The 18,249-nt window shown below is 28.9% G+C and overlaps 2 protein-coding genes across 3 annotated transcripts in view; one reads left to right on the top strand and one right to left on the bottom strand.

The window, feature by feature from the left end:
- Glurb (metabotropic glutamate receptor B) overlaps positions 1-18,249 on the top strand; it is a 139,133-nt gene that overhangs the window by 96,560 nt on the left and 24,324 nt on the right. The window contains exons 3-4 of the mRNA XM_018452599.1: positions 5,001-5,143; positions 15,465-15,635. Of these exons, the coding sequence (XP_018308101.1) occupies positions 5,001-5,143; positions 15,465-15,635 (314 nt within the window). The remainder of the gene's footprint in view (positions 1-5,000; positions 5,144-15,464; positions 15,636-18,249) is intronic.
- LOC108725543 (UNC93-like protein) overlaps positions 1-18,249 on the bottom strand; it is a 141,841-nt gene that overhangs the window by 119,295 nt on the left and 4,297 nt on the right. The window lies entirely within an intron of this gene.

Genomic DNA, 18,249 nt, shown 5'->3' with positions numbered 1-18,249 from the left:
CTTAAAGATCGGACGGAAAAGGAGATAAAAGAAAAAGAAAGCATAATGATGGTAAAGATTTACGGGCAAAAAATTATGTTGTAAAACGAATGTGTATTCGAAATGATATTGAAACCAAAGGTATAAAAATAACTACCTATAAAAAGTAAACAGTTTAGGAAATATTTATCATTTTCATATTAAGACTTCCAAGGAAGAGAGATTTAATCAATATATAACATATTAATAACATTTTTTATGAATTCTTCCAAATTTCTCCGATATTTATTGTAATAAAAAATTTATAGAGAAAATAAAATATGTTTAGTGCAAAACACAGATCCTGTTTAATTTAATTTGTAATAAAATGTCTACACTATAGAAATTGGATGCGAAAGTTTTATTCTAAAACATGAATTTAAAAAAATTATTTTTCCGTTATTTATCAATGTACTATACATGCTATGTACTCTTCTACACCAAATAGTTGATCAATATATATTTCTTGCTATTATCAATTTATTTTTTTATTATTGACATAACTTTTACTTTTGTTTACGTTTATCAATTTTGTGCTTATGCGTTCTTTTAATTTATTAAGTTAAAAGAATTTTAATTTATTAAATAATGCTGAATAAAAAAAATGAATCAAACTTTCTTTATCATTATAGATATTTCAGTTTTAATAAATATAAAAAAATTTATAAATTTCTAAACAAATGGCATGTTCGTTTATGAATGATAGCTAAAGAAGCTTTTTGTGACTAAAAAGGATTGAATTTCATAACATATATTTTCATGCAAATTTGATGTATTCCATTTCGCTCCTTCGCAAAACGTAAAGTACGAGGTAATTTCAAAGCAGCATCAGCGAGCTCTTATGCATTCTCATTTTTTCCCAATATACGTATTCGCGCGACACGAGAAAGTACTTCAATTCAAACGATTTACAAATACGGTTTATGTATTTGAATGCAAGAAAAGATGCTTTTTGCTTGTCGTTGCTATTTTATTGCCACTATAAGAGACAGCCACTATATAAGAGACCATCGTTGTTTAAACACAAATAACAGTGAGTTAAACTTGGATGTGTTCTCGGAGATCAGATTAGATTGAATTAAATCAAAATCCGTAAAATAATATGTGTTGCCCTAAAATAATCCCTAAAATAATAAGTTGTCCCTAAGTACATGAATGATTAACCAAGATTAATATAGGTACAAACAATTTTTTCTAAAGTTAAACGTTTAAGTTGTGTATACGTATATAATAAATTCTATAGAATTAAATCATATAATAGAATAATTTGAAAAAATTACGATTTTATAATCCAGATAATTTTGTAGAAATAGGATAGAAAGTTATAGCGTAACTCAATATTCCTCGACCGTAGCGCGCGGTTTCCGATGCCAAACGGTTGTTGCAATTTCAGTAATGAGCCAATGAGCCGAAAATTAGGACGATTCACCTAGTGTAGAAACAAGCGCGAATATTCACAATGTTGACGGTCGACCCGGAATAATCCGCATCGACCAGAATTGTTGGAGTACATTTGCAAATAACGTGAGCGCGGATATATCGTAATCGAATATCGAAATGTATCGAGATGACGAACACGTTCATATGTAAAATGTTTGTACATTTTTTTACATCTATGCATCTCAATATTTCATTTTATTTCTTTCATGCAGGTTCACGTTCACGTTATTCTCGCATTTATTTATTCTTGAAAATATACCGGAAAATATATATACGAGTGTTTCAACAGTCTACAGAATGATGCTTTTTAAAGTTTCCTCGTAATGAGTTTGCCAATTACGATGAGTACAACGATAGATCAAGTGATCCATCAATTTGTAAGTTTTTCCGAGAATACTTGTTCGAGCAAAACGGTTAGCAACTCTATTGTTTACTTTCTCAATTGATAAAATATTTCAAGCGTAAAATATTAAAGAGTGTATAAAGCAAACGAAAGGAATTTATTTTTAATCGATATCAGAAAATATTGTTACGCAATAACGTATTGACGAAAATAAAAAGAGAAAAAGGCAGAGAGAGAGAGAAAGAGAGAGAGAGAGAGAGAGAAAACAAAGTTAATATTATATTAAGCAAAATATTGGAAATAGGTTAACATTTTTAATTTTAATTAAATTTACTTTATAATTTTATTCGTGCTTATAGCTATTAGGTAAAATAATACACATTCTATTTCCTATATTTTAAAAAAATTTATTAGATATTAAATCAAATGTTCAATGAATACGATATTATAAAAATATATCGAAAAAATTATATAGGTACTCGTTACGCGAATATAGAATGAAATCATTTATGTTGGCTTTTTATCTACTCGATCTTCTTATAATTAACTTTTTTGAATGATCTTCGCGCTTTAATTATTATAATCCATTTTATTATAATCATATGTTAGAATAGATATATAAGAAACTCTTTAATCTTTAATTAATCTTTAAAAAAGAAATAAGTAAGTCTAAATCAATAAAGTGTATATAACATGAGCTATATAACAAGACATGTTTATCGTTGGATCTTATGTCTAATAATTTATTTGGAATAATATTTTATTAATAAATTAATAATTAATTTAATATACTATATATATAATTTAAACAAGCATCTTATATATAAATGATATTATTATATCCTTTATAAACCTTCAAGAAGATTACTGAAAAGTATCCATGTAATATGATGCTGACTTGCATCTCATAAAACCTACCAAAAAATGTATTATATTCTGCATCTTATAAAATCTACCAGAAAATGTATCACATTCTCTAAGCTTTATAAGATATAAGTTAGCGTCATATTTAATGAATATTTTTCAGTAATAAACCTCTCATAGATTTATAAGATGCAGTAGCATCATGTATAAAATGCTTATTAGCATAAGTATGTTACATTGATTATTAATTTAATAATAAAGTAATATTATTATTCCAAATAAATATTATTGAGCATAAGATCAGCTGATGATCGATCTGTCAAAAGAGTAAGTTTTATTTTGTTAATTAATTTTCATGAACATTTTATTTTATCAGATTTTAAATGGTGTCGTAACGTTTTGTCTATATCCAACTAAATTATTAAAATAGTGTAGCATATATTAAATAAATCATCGCATTAACACTGCAGTGTCTATTATTGGAACTTTTACCTTACAGCATTTCAAGTTTATCCGTTCATTCATGCATGTGAATAAAGTTATAAGAAAAATTTCTTCATAGTCATTTTCTTTTCCTCTTTCTCTTTTTCATATTATTCGTCGCGTCGGTTCGCGTCGCGGCCTATATCTCGTTTCTGGAGATCACAATCTTGAAAAAGATAGCCTGCATTATCATGTGCGCAGATCCGTGAAAATATAAAGTCTCGTCTTCCAGCGCAAAGCAGAACATACGAGATCGAAAAAAGGTGCGAGCAGCATCACTCACGACCGAATATTATTTGTGTATCTATGTATACTATTTTTACATTCTTTTATATATATATATATATATAGTAACTTATTCATCTTTTGATATTCATGAGCCAAATGTGTAGGTTTTTTAATAAAAAATTTTGTTTCTATTGATTTTGGTCGATGCTTCACGCGCGGAAAGTTTTTCTATCGCCATTTTTTCTGTCATCACGGTTTAACAAGGAAAAAATAGAAGAAGAAAAATGAAACCTTAAAAGAAAAGGAGACTGCAAAACCCCCAAGAAAGAATTGCTCGTTTCTCACCCTTTCAACATTCGCGACACTTAAGACTCTAGCAAACATTTGCACTAGCTATGTATAGAAATAAGAGTGAGTTTCATCGGTAAACATTTCCAAGCCACGTGTGCAAACGAGATGCTGAAGAAGGACGTTCAAGTGTAAAATTCTAGAGGTGACAAGTTAATTTCTTGTGCAGGCAACGATTTTGAAATTTTTTGACACTGTCTTCAACATTTAGTTATAAGTGACAGTCCTTATTGCATAAACGTTATGCATACGTAATTACATAAAATATTTCAATTAGACATAAAAATTGGTATATAGACATTTCTTTCGATGTATATTGCATATACTGATTATAATAAAAATAAGATAATATACAGAACTACGATAAATTGACACAAATTTAAAATTTTAAGAATATATATAGTTATCGATCTTATGTTTTAAAAGCTTAATTATCCAAGTATTGGCGTGAAAATTGTTATAATACAAGATTTAATTTGATTTATTTTTGTAACCGTAGATCAATGGCAAACAACATAAGAACAGTAGATAGATAGATTCAACAGGTGTTATGCTGCGAAATTGCGTGGAGCAAAGTCCAAACAATAAGAAAAACAAGAGCGAAAATACAACGGATTCGCTGTAAACCATGTTACAAGAATTTCATTAAATTCGGCTTCGTTCCATAATATATGACTATATAATGTTAGCTAACAAAACACAATTGAATGAACCATAAATAAAATTTTAATTTCATTTAATTTTGTTAGATATACGATGGCGTAGTCATAGTTAAATGTATGTATAGAATAAACATTTAATAGTGTATTGATCATATGTACAGATTATGTAAAACAATGTTCAACTAATAAAGAACCATAGGTTCGATATTAATATAAATTGACAAATGAACGAAATATTCAAATTGCTTATGCCATTAATTTTTGTTAATTTATGCGAATTGCATCTGCAAGTATCGACCAGTGGATATTCATATCGTTCGTATATATTTTATTGATTAAACCTCTCTCAATTCACGCAATACAAAACAAATTATTACCGTATACTGATTAATTGACCAGTATATTCAACGCAATGATGAAAATATGATGGTCCGAACAAAACAATATCATTATTATAATAACGCAACTCACACCCATGTTTATCAACAACAAAATTTCATCGACATAGAGCTCGTTGACATAAAAGCATCATTAAACTAATTAATTTGTTAATTTGAAATATTACTTTTAAATAAATTACAAACAGAATTATGTCATGTTATTATATATTCCAGGTTCGATAAGCAACATAGACGGCGCAGAATATCACTGCAACAAGACTGCCGTGCGAAAGGTAATCAGTGGCGTCGTTGGTGCAGCGAGTTCAGTAACTTCGATTCAGGTTGCCAATCTCCTACGATTGTTCAAAATACCTCAAGTAAGTAAATAAATCCAGTTTTACCAATATGTTAACGACTAAGTGAACTATATAAAATATTCCGCGAAAATTATTATTTTTTTATTATTTATTCTTTCATTTATGCTTTTATTTTAAATTATTTATTCTTTTTCGCACAATTATTTCTTAAAAGTCGAATTTTTTAGAAATGTTTTCACTATGATGTTTAATATTCGTCACGTACATGTTTTTTCATTGAATGAAATGAAAATATAGTGACAAACAACAGAAATATTTATTATTTACATAATAAAAATTTATATGCACATAATAGATTATTTATACGAATGAATGCAGAAATAATATGATGCATATTGACAAAATAATTTAAATTTATAAAAGCTAAACTTATAAAATACGATCTAATTTTAGAAAATTAATACAATAAAACAGTAAGCGGATAAAGAAAGAGAAAAAAATATATACTATATATGATAACGTACTTTTTACAATTTTTATAATGCTCTACTACAAAGATTTAGAACCAGGCAATACCGCCGTCGTATCTCTAGAGGCTGGAGAATGAAAATGCCAGGTTAGGTGGCAGTAAACCATGAAAACTTCATTCTTGACGAAAGTTTACAGAACCTGCGGTTTAAAATCTTCGTACCGTGAAATCACCTCATCCAACGTTACTTTCTTCATAAGCCATTCGAGTCTCTTGGCCCGTTTTATCTCTCAGCGCTCTATTAGGTTGAGGTTTAAAGGGTGTTACTATAACGCGTTATTCGTCCAGCCGCGAAAGTGCCATATTGCTATTAAACTTTTACTAACTCTCCGTTATTTCGATATTTATTATCAACTAAAGGTAAATCAAAATAAAATTTTAATAGCGCCATAGTTCGTAATTTCTTACGTTCGTAATTTCTTACAACCTGACAACAAAGTAAAACTTAATGATCATTTCTTTAAGCAATATAATCAAAACTAAAAAGAGAAGAAAAATTATATCTTTCATGGTTATAACTTTATTTCAACATGTATTTTTTATATACTGACTATAATGCAATTAGAAATCTTTTAAATTCAGAATCTTTTCCCCGATATTAATATAGACTCGTCTATAACGCTAACTATAGACATATGTTCATTTATAGTTCAACTCGAGGACAAACTTGAACTTGTTGATCATCGAATACTCGAATTCTAAGGTTTCGAGATAACTTTATAATAATAGTTCATCTAAAGCTCCTTAACTCAAAGTACCAATAGTCGATTCTGATGTATAAGTTAGAAGATTAATCTGCTTATATCGTCCACATTGTCAGGATCTCATTTTACGACGTCGAGTTTCTCGCCGTGATAGATACTTGTATAGTGGAGGTCGAACGCGATAATATGTGCATTTACATGCAAACTTATGAAAATAGTGTTAAGAAAGGATCTGAACAGCAATTTTTGGTATGACAAGAGGTGATAATGACCTTTAACTCACATCGAGTAGGATATATGACGCGATTGATGGTAAAATATCTGAATAATTCATATATCAATATAAATTGAGATAGCTACAGATTTACGTAAAATATTTTTCAATTGAAATATTTTGAAAGAATTATTTTACCAAAGTATTTCAAAATTTAGCTAGCTACAGATTTATGTAGCTACCTAAATAAATAACTTCGCTCCGCACGGGCCAAAAATATTTTACATAAATCTCTAGCTAGCTAAATTTTGAAATACTTTAGTAAAATAATTCTTTCCGTATATATGTACATACGCTGCAACCGTAAACCGAATAAAACGATAAATTCTTCTTTAGCAGTTTGCTAGTTAAAGTTCTTGATACATTACAGACAAAACTAGAGATGTATTATATTGTCGAAATGTAATCCATCCTCATGAGAACCGACTTGTATACAATTCTTACTTTTGGACGACTCAGGTGTTCGTGACAAAGAGCGATACTTCGCGAAAACTCGTCACCGCGCGATTCATGCCTCTAAAGATCCGTGGTGGCGGAGTTTGAAAGAGATTTTGCAAGGATTTCAGGGAAGACGTGAAAGGATCAGGTGGAATATAAGTCTAGGGAAACGACGACGGATTTAATTTTAGTCCATAATTCTTTCGGTAGGATTTCTATCCATTTCTACGGTTGGGCGTAAGTTTGCGAAACAGATTTGCGACATCGCGATCTATATCATCATACTAGCTATCAGAAACTGAGAAGAACTACCTTCTAAAGCGCATTTGAATTGCATTTGCATAAAAAAACAAAATAATACCGGATACTCTGCTAAAGTATACTCGCAAGTTCTATTTTAAATACAGGTTAAATGTAAAAATACTATGCAGAATAGAGGAAATAAATGTAGATTTCTTTTTTATATAATTTTTTAAAATTAGTAAATTTGTTTATCACCGAAAAATTGCATTAATAAATAAGTCCACTGTATTGAATAATAATAACAATGCAATGTTTATATAATGTAATATTCATATAAAATATTTTAAATCATTTCTCAAAAATGAAAATTATACCGGCAGAAAATATGCATTAATATTTTATCAGACGCGAAGTTGAATTAATCTTTGACTTGCAATATTATTGTAATTAATAATATAATAATTCCATAAAATCGTAACTTGCATTATTGCTTTACCACATATTTCTAATTTATGCTCGTTAAAAACTTTAACTGAACCTAACATTGGATTAGTATCTGATTCTCATTTATCGAGATTATTACCAATAAGTCATAAAACTTCTTATATCCACTATACGAGTATATTGCAAATATAGCAAATTTTACTTTTTTCGCACTTACTCTTGCTTTCTTTGACGCGTCTATTAAGCTACTCGGTCTTGTGAAACTTATCACGTCGACATTGTGCTAAACTAGAAAACTGTTCGAGAATGTGACGTAAAACGGGATCGCTTTTTGCTTATTCCAAAAAAAAGTTACAAACTTTTATGAATTTCTCGACCCAGTCAATTTCATACTTTTGCTTAAAAGAGTCGAGGTAACGTTTTCTCACGAAAAATTTAAGTGCTCGCTAGTATAATTTCCTCGAATAGACCGAACTTTTTAATAAACTTGTTTCCAAATTATCCAAATGAACTATAATCGCAGTTATTATATATAATATAAACAATATTAAGAATCTTTATTTTAGACCGTTTATGTGAGATATATATAATATAGATTGAATTCGATATTCTATACACGCATGGCGCATAGTTTACGTAATATATAAAAACATCAATTTTTCTAGTTTATTAACATTATATAAACTTTTAGTTAAAAAATTAATATTATAATTACTGCTGATACTACCGTCATTATTATTGTTAAAATAAACTACTTAATATTTCAAACCTACTTTGAAAGCTACTGCATATTAAATCGTTTTTTTTTCTTATATGATAACAGAGAGTTATTTGACTGAAAAGTATCGCTTGTCCCACAAACTTACCACATTTTTCTTTCATGCAACCTAGCGGTTTAGTTTATCCATATTCATAACAGACGAGATTGGAAAGCGTTCGATCTTCATCACTTTCGCGACAACTTGAGGCAAAATCTGGATTAAAGTCGATCTCCTCCAATGACAGAACATGTCTGTATTATTAAGAACATTATCTTCCGAATTTTATCACATAAAAGTAATCAATCTTATAAAAAATTTTAATATCAATCTTATAATTTTGATGGCGTTTCTAAATATTAGATTGCCACATTTGGGACAATCATGTGTGAAATTTTTTTCGAAATTATTTTACATATACATATTCAATATGAATTTTGTAATTTATATTGAACGCAAATGTGTATAATGGTTTTTGCAGTAACGCAAAAAAATAAATGTTAATAATATAAAATGTAATAGGGTAAAACCACTAGTTGATGGATAACTCTTTAAAAAAAAATTCATATTTTTATCCAGAACAGTATCAAACAATTAATAAAATATTTAATAGTCATAATTGATCATAAAGATTACATTATGGATGATTTTATTCCATTTCATTACAGTTTTATATGTTTTAATTTGAATTAAATAAAATAATGACAATTATCCACAATTAAATCCCATATATATACTAACTGCGGATCAATTCATCAAATGTTTTATCCTTTTTGATGGCGTTATTATATCCCATAAGGATAATAACAATGATTTGCGCATGCATATCATAATTTACATATATAATGAAATTATAATTGATGATCCACATCTAGTTCTAGTCTAATTATGGATAATGATGCAATTTTAACACATTCAAGTTTATTTAAAATTAGTGACTATTAAAAATCAATGATAATTTTAAAAAATTGATGAAAATTAAACGTTTAGCAAAAACAGTTAAATTATGAATAGTAACATTTTTTTCATATAAACATGTATACCATTTTATATTCTATTTTGATACTTAAAACAAATAAATCTTTTCGGGATGGCATTATTTGTAAGATTTGACAAGTTTTTAAATATCTTTATAATAAATTTACGTAATAAAAGTATTGTTATAACATAGTAATTAAACATCCGCGGACATCTTTAATCTCAACTGAACATAACGTTAATTTTTTCCATGAAATCTAATATAAGCTATTTACTACCTACTATAAAAGCTATAAGTCAATTCTTATGATATTACACTTTGAATGAATTTTTAAAGATACATACGTTAATTAACCTCGCACATTTAATTAGTTAACGACATCAATAAAATGTGTAGCGCTGTTCCTAATAAATTAAATTCAATTGACACTTGAAAGAGATAAAACAAATGCTAAAGAATCTTGTGAAATGTATCATTTAATGAAAAATATTATAATTATTTAAATATAAAAAGTGATCGGAATGTCTGATCCACATCTAGTGGTTTTACTCTATTTAGGATACACACGGCCTCGCGAGGCGTAAGAGATGTATTTCTAATTGGCTATATTATACCGAAACGAAATACATTATTCATCATACATTGTTAACCGTGACTTATATCGACATGTATCGCTATACTCGTCACAGTTACGTACGATTCGAAGCGACTGCGGACGACCGCTTAGCTAAACGATTTCTCCGCAACTTGTCAACGATGACGTATGATCGACATAGAAACACAGGCATAACACCCTGCATGAACACTAAGCACGTGAGCGGAAAGTGCATACACGTCAAAGAGAGCTTCACTATTCGTGTCAATCAGTATCCTACGTGTACACGTACATGTGTCGCACCATGATCGACAAGTGAACAGGAGTCAGTTCACAGGATTCGATAACACACGCGTACAAAGACTCAAGGCAATTCTGTGAGAGGTAGCTAAATTACAGGTTCCAGTACTTGTGCTTAAATTACTCCGTATCAAACTCTTTTGTTCGTAATTTGAAATTCATGAACGTCTAAAAATTGTTAAATTAATTAAAATATACACGTAAGAGTATCTAATGAGTTATGTATACTGTAAAGTAATCTCTGCAAATTTGCGCAAAAACTATTTTTCTAAAAAAATTAATGTTTCAACGTATGATTATACGTATAGAACTGATAAAATAATGATGTCACTCATAAGTAGTGTATTTATTCAAATGAGGCTTAGGAGCAAAAGTTAATTTATTTGATTGAATGATTTAATTAATTTCCATGTAATTTAAAAAATTATAAGACTTCGTAGATATCATAAAATTATACTTTCGATGCATAATAATTATTATTTAAGAGGAAGCCATATGTATCTACACGCAGTAATCTATTAATCGACCATTAATAATATTCTGCTCTTCACTGATTATTACTGTCCAATTGAAACAGGCTTTAATCGTACCAAGTATGTCACTGTTGTCATAAATTTCAGTCACGATTTTCACGAATCGAATTAGAGTTAGAAAGAAAACGCTCAGCAGCAATTTCTGTAAGTGGATTTCCATCTCTGCTAGGAATACCGAAACTCGCGGGATTACGATCGAGATTCAAGATGTAAGCCGACGCGAGCTCAACTCAGTGAACTAAATAATGAAATCGCATCTTGCCAGCAAACTGCATCGTCCTTACGAAATTTCTCACTTGGAAATATGCTGTTGATGTCGTAGTTTTGAATAATCGATAAGCCTTCTTCAGTTACTCCTCAATCATCGTCGTATTTGTTAATAAGGGATTAGACGAGGAGTCATAATACCAAATTTGTGATTGGAAATCATTTCCCATGAAAAAATCAGAGAGAGAGAGAGAGAGAGAGAGAGAGAGAGAGAGAAGCGCAAAGCACTCATTTATGTGTCATCGTACGTCTTTCGTTTAAAGACGAAATTCAGAAGTGATCTCTGATGGAAATAATTAGATTCAATCTATAAAGTCTTTGGACGGTTGTGATTTACATTATCCGATTAAAAGTATACTTATAATCGCTCGTAAAATTTTTTAATTAACGCGAACTTCATAACGTCAGCCGCCGGCAATTAACATTTTTATCACGATCCAATTCACCTCCCTGGACATTCTATTTGATTTATGACAAATATCTTCAAAATGGTTATTCTCTCTTTCCATTATCGTTATCAATTTTTTTCAATTTTCTAAATTTTTTTATGTAATATTTTTATTCATGTTTAATAACTTCTTATACATATAATCAGTTTTGATATATACATGATTATATATTATACTAGATTTTCGGGCACGTTTAATTCCAATGCAATTTATTAGAAGATTGATAGAAATAAATAATTAAATTAAAAGTCATGTGCTTATATATTAATAGTTAAACAAAGAAAATAGCAACACAAAATAATTATTTTTTAGTTATCATAGCAATGCAACTGATATATTGTATAAGTTGATATAAGCATATGAAATCCGTAAAACTAAATCGCACTAAAGAATTGGCGAATTTACCGAATAATTCAGGAGAATGTGTCCTTTTACTCTATTTTATCGGCACAGCGAATTGTGCTTGCAATTTCGCGCGGTTTGGGCGCAGCCGGTTCATTTCAATTAACGATAACGTCATTTTCTAGGTCCTACAAAAGGACTAGCTATATTGGTATGAGCCCAGACATAGTAAAAAATGCAAACATCCGGGCATAGAATCCGTATCATATAATCTCTAATTAACACGCGAATAACAGTAAAACAGGTAACATGTGTGCTAAGTTATTCAATCCTCGTTAAATATGAATTTTCCGGTGTAAAATTGTGCAGAAAATGAAATGTACGAAATAAAATTTTCTGTATCGATGATAACTTTTTGGTCAAATATCAACTGTTTTTTTAGATACATGCGTATCTTTATCAATTTTTTTTTATTTAATCATATACATATAGTATATATATATATATATATATATACAATACAAACACAATTGGTAAACTTTATTTTATATATAATATATAATCCATTTTGTCAAATAATTTGTTTTTGTACATGTATCGATAAATAATATCAATTAAAATTATTTATTATTCCTTTCTTTATATTTATAGCAAAAAAAAAATAAAAATTTCTGCCATATTTTCTCAAATACCTATTATTAATTTTTCCATAGACTTTTAGTGCCGTTAGTAAAAAAATGAAAAAAAGAGAAAAATCATGAAAACCTCGCGCGAATAATTAATGCCGAAAAATCTGTGCTTTCTATCCACCAGTATTTTATATAAACGTTTATTTTATCAATATGTTCATTTTAGCGTTGAAGGTAAAGAAAAATACAGACACTGCATAATCAATAAAGCAAGCCAATCAAGTGGACCGAGTTGAAGTTTTGTATGATTCTTCGATGCATGGTCGGACGAGCAAAGTTACTATAGTGGATATATAGTAGCCACTCTAAATCTGACAAACCATGATAAATATATTCGCCATGTTGTGCAATACCCGCGATGTATGATAGGACGCGCATTGTTGCGGAGAAAAGTAGCGCTGGTACCTTCGTGGTATGAGATAACGCCGTCTCGTTTCTCACTACATAAACTCATCCGATGCTTACGCATCGGTGTTGCTTGTACAGATCGAACATTTTGAAACCTCGTTACTTGCTAAGACAAATCGAACCATCATCGAGGGCAACCGAACTAAACTATGAGTATCATGAATATAAAACGTAAAAATGCTATGATAGAGATAACAATAAAATAGCTTGGAGATAACAACAAAATTTCAATAAATGTTATAATAAAAAATCCCAGTAAGCAAGAAACATTTTGAAACATTTAAACAACATTGTAGCAATGTTACAACGTTACTACAATGTTGTTTAAATGTTTCAAAATGTTTCTTGCTTACTGGGATTTTTTATTATAACATTTATTGAAATTTTGTTGTTATCTCTAAGCTATTTTATTGTTATCTTTATCATAACATTTTTACGTTTTATGTAATGGAAAACTTAATGTGGAAAGCTAATGTGGAAAACTCGCAGTATAGAAATTCAACTTGTATCAAAGTCAGATTAATAATCGTAAGAACAATAATGGAATATATCTTCGTCAAAGTTCTCCAAGGCGTATAACGTGAGTTGTATAATCAACCGACAAGTCGATTTCGCGAAGGCGTCCGCCTTCCTCGAAAAGATGATTAATTATCCTCGTTGCCACATGCGGCTAACTCAAAATCGCCTATTCCTCGATAAGCGTCACAAATTGTGAACAAAGAACATTGTACGAAAAGAGGGGAAACTTGGTCCATAGATAAACGACAAACTGATGATGGAACTTATTATGAAGTTATGATGAAACGCATGACTTGGATAAATGATCCTTAATGTAGAACTGTCATCATTTTGTGAATATTCTGTCTCTGGAAATTATATTATATTCATACTCGCGAATAAATCATTATATGTGTATATTAGATCGTTAAATTGTTAAGTTAACCGTTTATTAAAACCTATATTTTTGTGGACTCTTTAAGTTCTTTCCAACTTTGTTCTTTAAATATGCGATTCTACGAAACTTTTTGATTTCCGAATTTTTCGATTTGTAGACTGTGACTGATTTGTAGAGTTTGTAACTTTTAATCTTTAAATCTATACATTATTAAATTCTTGAATCTTTAAAGTTTCATAATAACTGTTTAATTACTCATACCTCTCGAGTTTTTATGCTATATTTTCCTCAGCATTTTAATATTTAGGTTGCTGAGATATTTTTAATGAATCTGTATCACTGCGTAACGATAAAATCTTAATCCTCTCTCACGCTCTGATAGTATAATATAATATACTTTAAAGAGCATCAAACGATATAAATAATTGATGAACTTTAAAACGATAAACTTTACTTTTCTTTCTCAAAAAAAAAACCATACAAGTTTACATGTGACTCTCTAAACATTACACGTTTTCGCTCTCTCGGTCTGGCAGTAAAACCGGAAAATTCGAGACTAGCGAAAACGACAGCTATTTTCAGGATCCAAGTTTACTTCGCTTTTAGTTAAGCACAACTACTCGCCTGCAATCACTAACAGAATTATACAGTACTAACGCAAATATCCGTATTCTATAATGTGGTACGCAATGTAATGAAAAATCCAATATCGTTCTTTAGTTTCAAGATTAGAAACAAATAAAAAAGGGAAGAAACTTTTTAACAGTTCATATGTTTCGAATAAGATAGGAATCTATGTGAATATAGATAGAACATGAATGATAGAAATTATATATGAGTTTTTTTATGATTATTTAAATATGATGGGTACTTCGATGTATTGACAGCATCTTTTGCTGTCACAAAAATCTATAATAGTTCACAAAAGAAAACTTTTGAAATTTTCTTTTTGTGAAAACTCAAAGCTTTCATATTTTTATATTTATGAAGTTTATAATTCTTATTTATTTATCATATATAAAAGATTGAAAGTACACTTTTGTCTTCTACATTATCTTAATAATTATGTACAAGCTTACTCAAATGTTTTTTATTTAAACAATACGAACGCAATGTACAAAACAAATTTCGATTTAAAGTTTAAATAAAAAAGCGAGAGGATGTAGTTATTTAAAAAATAGTAAAATTAAATTCTCATTTGGCTCTTTGTTGATTTAATATAAAAAACTATTTATCCGCGATTTTAAAGATCTAAGGATTTAAGCACAACAACTCTTGGATATAAATTTAATCTCAAGAGACAGAGCAAAGAAATGATGATGGAGTTAAACGTAAACAACGTAATTTATCTACATTATGCGTTTCACTGCATTTTATACAAATATAAATATTTTATACAAACACACTGCATAAATACTTTTATCCCCTTGTTACAAAATCGTGGTACAATTGTTAAGAATATACACAATGTTGTAAAATTTATCTCTCTCATATTTGAATAATTTAAGATGGAAAATTGGCTATTATGTTACAGGTCTCTTTTTTCTCGACGAGCCCAGAGCTTTCCAATAAGCAACGTTTCGAATATTTCAGCCGTACCATACCTAGCGATCACTATCAAGTCAAAGCGATGGTCGACATTGTATTGACGATGGGTTGGAGCTATGTTTCTATCATTTATGAGGAGAGCAACTATGGTGTAAAGGTAAATATTTGATTATAATATATATGTTTTAGATTTATAGGTAATATATTTTTTTTAGAGAATGCGCAAAGCTATACACAGGGTGTTGAAAAAAAATCTGTAACTAAAAGTGGAAATATTTATCTTTTTCTTGTATTTTAGAGGGGAAGTAATATGCTAGAGTCACGAAGTTAATACACCATATTTTCAATTCCTTATAAAAATAAAGAAAGAGTTCCGCATTGTTTGTGTTAAAAAATCAAAATTGGAAAATTTTGCAGCCAGAACTCTGTTTAAAAATAATTACTGCTAGAATTAATGAGAAATGTTCATAGAATTGTGATTTCTTAATTATCAGCATGATACTTTTTCTCCAAGTGTCGTGCTGTCTTTTATACAGGGTGTTAAAAAAAAACCATTTAGCATTTTTATGGTAGACACCTACTGAGTAAAAAAGCCTAGTGAACATAGGATGGAAGCTCAACCATTTCTGAGATATAAACAATTTTGTATGTTAGTATCATAACTGATTTATTATCTCTTCTACGTGTTACATACGACATAGAAAAAGAGAAAAATTGAAATAAATAGCCCTAATAGCCTATTTAGAAGAATTACGGATCCAATGAGGTGATTTCCCATAATGCCCATCTAATCGTAATGGCTAGTTGATGTCAATTTATTGATTCCCGGTGAAAATTTTCATTATAAAATGTATGTGGAAATTAAATCAGAACATTCAAAATGCGGTTTATAAACATTGATAAATCTTTACGCAAACGACACGTAGAAGCCAATAAGTCAGTTATGATACTAACATATGAAATTATTTATATCTTAGAAATAGTTGAGTTTTCTTATGATATTCACTAAGGCTTTTTTACTCAGTATGGCGTGTACTATCTACCATATAAATGCTAAATGATTTTTTTTAACACTCTGTCTATTTTCTATTTAATATTATTCGATTTTGTTTTTTAAATTATGTACAATATGTATACATATACATGATACATAGAAAGAAAGAAATATATAATTATTATTGTATAATTTTCTTTTTATTTTTTTATTAAAATTTGTTAAAAACCAAGAAAATATTTTTTGTTACAACTAATATAATATCGTAATTATGGTTGAGTCTGAAAACTATAAATGTACATTTAAATATGTACATAAATCTTTACATTGAAAATATCATACTCAAATATAATATTTTACTCTAATATTATTAGAGGAAAGTCGCCGATACTGACATAGGTCTCCTAAAGTGACACCTTCTTATTTCTCAGAAACTAAATATTACACTTTATTAATACTAATAAAATCATGATCTGTTTAGCTAATTAAAGAAGTACAAACTCATAATTCGTACATTTGTGGCTTGTTTCTATACCAAATCAGCTAAAAACGAATTCTACGAATGCGAAAATAAAATTCTTACGATTTTCTTTTGTAAATTGCGTGGTTAAATAATAGTGACTATATTATTGATAATATTACATCATTTTAAATGCTTGTAGTTTCCTAAATCAGTTTTATTTATATTATTTTTTCTCTTATAGTCTTTTCATAATACGATTTTAAATTTAAAATTAGGGTACAGCGTAAACCGTCACACCTGTCTGTAAAACAGACCATGAGCTAACTTAATCTTTACAATGTTGCTTTATAGTGTCAAATAAGTCTATTGAAGCTGAAGGCAATCGTGCATATATGGAAAAACTCTTGAAAAGCTATCGCATTACATATTTGTATCTTGCAGGACAGCATAAAATAAATATGCATATAACTGAATAAAAATGTTTTATAACGAAGTGAAAAGATTCTGGAAAATCTTATATATATTCATTTGTAGGTACTTTATACAGATAATGCTTGTAAAATAAAAAGAATATGAATACATAGCATTACTACCTACTGTGTCAGTTTTGGAGCCCATTTTGTTAGACGCTCATTTTTGCTTACCTTACGAAAAAATTAATTATTGCAAAATTGCAAACAGTATTATAAAAACTGCTTATACTATCTGATAAAAGATACTTTTCAGTTTGTACTTACATTTTTAAAGTTTTATTTTTACCTTTTATTTAAGAAATATTGTCTAAAAAGAAAGTGGTATATCGGTATCGGCGACTTTCTTCTATATATAATGCCATCCGCAAAGCTTTCAAGCTAAATCAAATATTTGTACATAAAAATATAGTAGGGGAGAGTGGTCTAAATCGGACCTATTTTGCAGTTTTTGCTCTCTATAAAGCATAAATAAAGTCCGATCGTAAAATCGAAAGTGCTGTTGGAAAGATTAATTCCCTTCATTTTTGCTTCAGATTATTTTGATGTATCTCTCACTTGTGTTAAACTATAATGAAAAATGTAAAAACGCTTTTTCCGGTCCGATTTGAAACTATTAGTTCCAAATCGGACCATACCCTCTGGTTCATATTGAAAATTCCTATTTTTATGAATTTTTAGATAGAATTTTAAAATATTTTAATGTATTTTTCTTAATATATTGAGTAAAAACGAGCAATTTGACAGTCAAAGATAAACATTTTTTTCGGAAAAAGAAAATACTGACTGTTTATATTATTGGAATTGAAATCAATAAAACTCAACTAATCTGAGTCTGATGACT

This window comes from Mycetomoellerius zeteki, unplaced genomic scaffold (assembly GCF_001594055.1).
Source record: "Mycetomoellerius zeteki isolate Tzet28-1 unplaced genomic scaffold, Tzet1.0 scaffold35, whole genome shotgun sequence".
Lineage (NCBI taxonomy): Eukaryota > Metazoa > Arthropoda > Insecta > Hymenoptera > Formicidae > Mycetomoellerius > Mycetomoellerius zeteki.
Note: the sequence above shows the minus strand (reverse complement) of the source record. Positions and strands in the feature narration are given on the sequence as shown.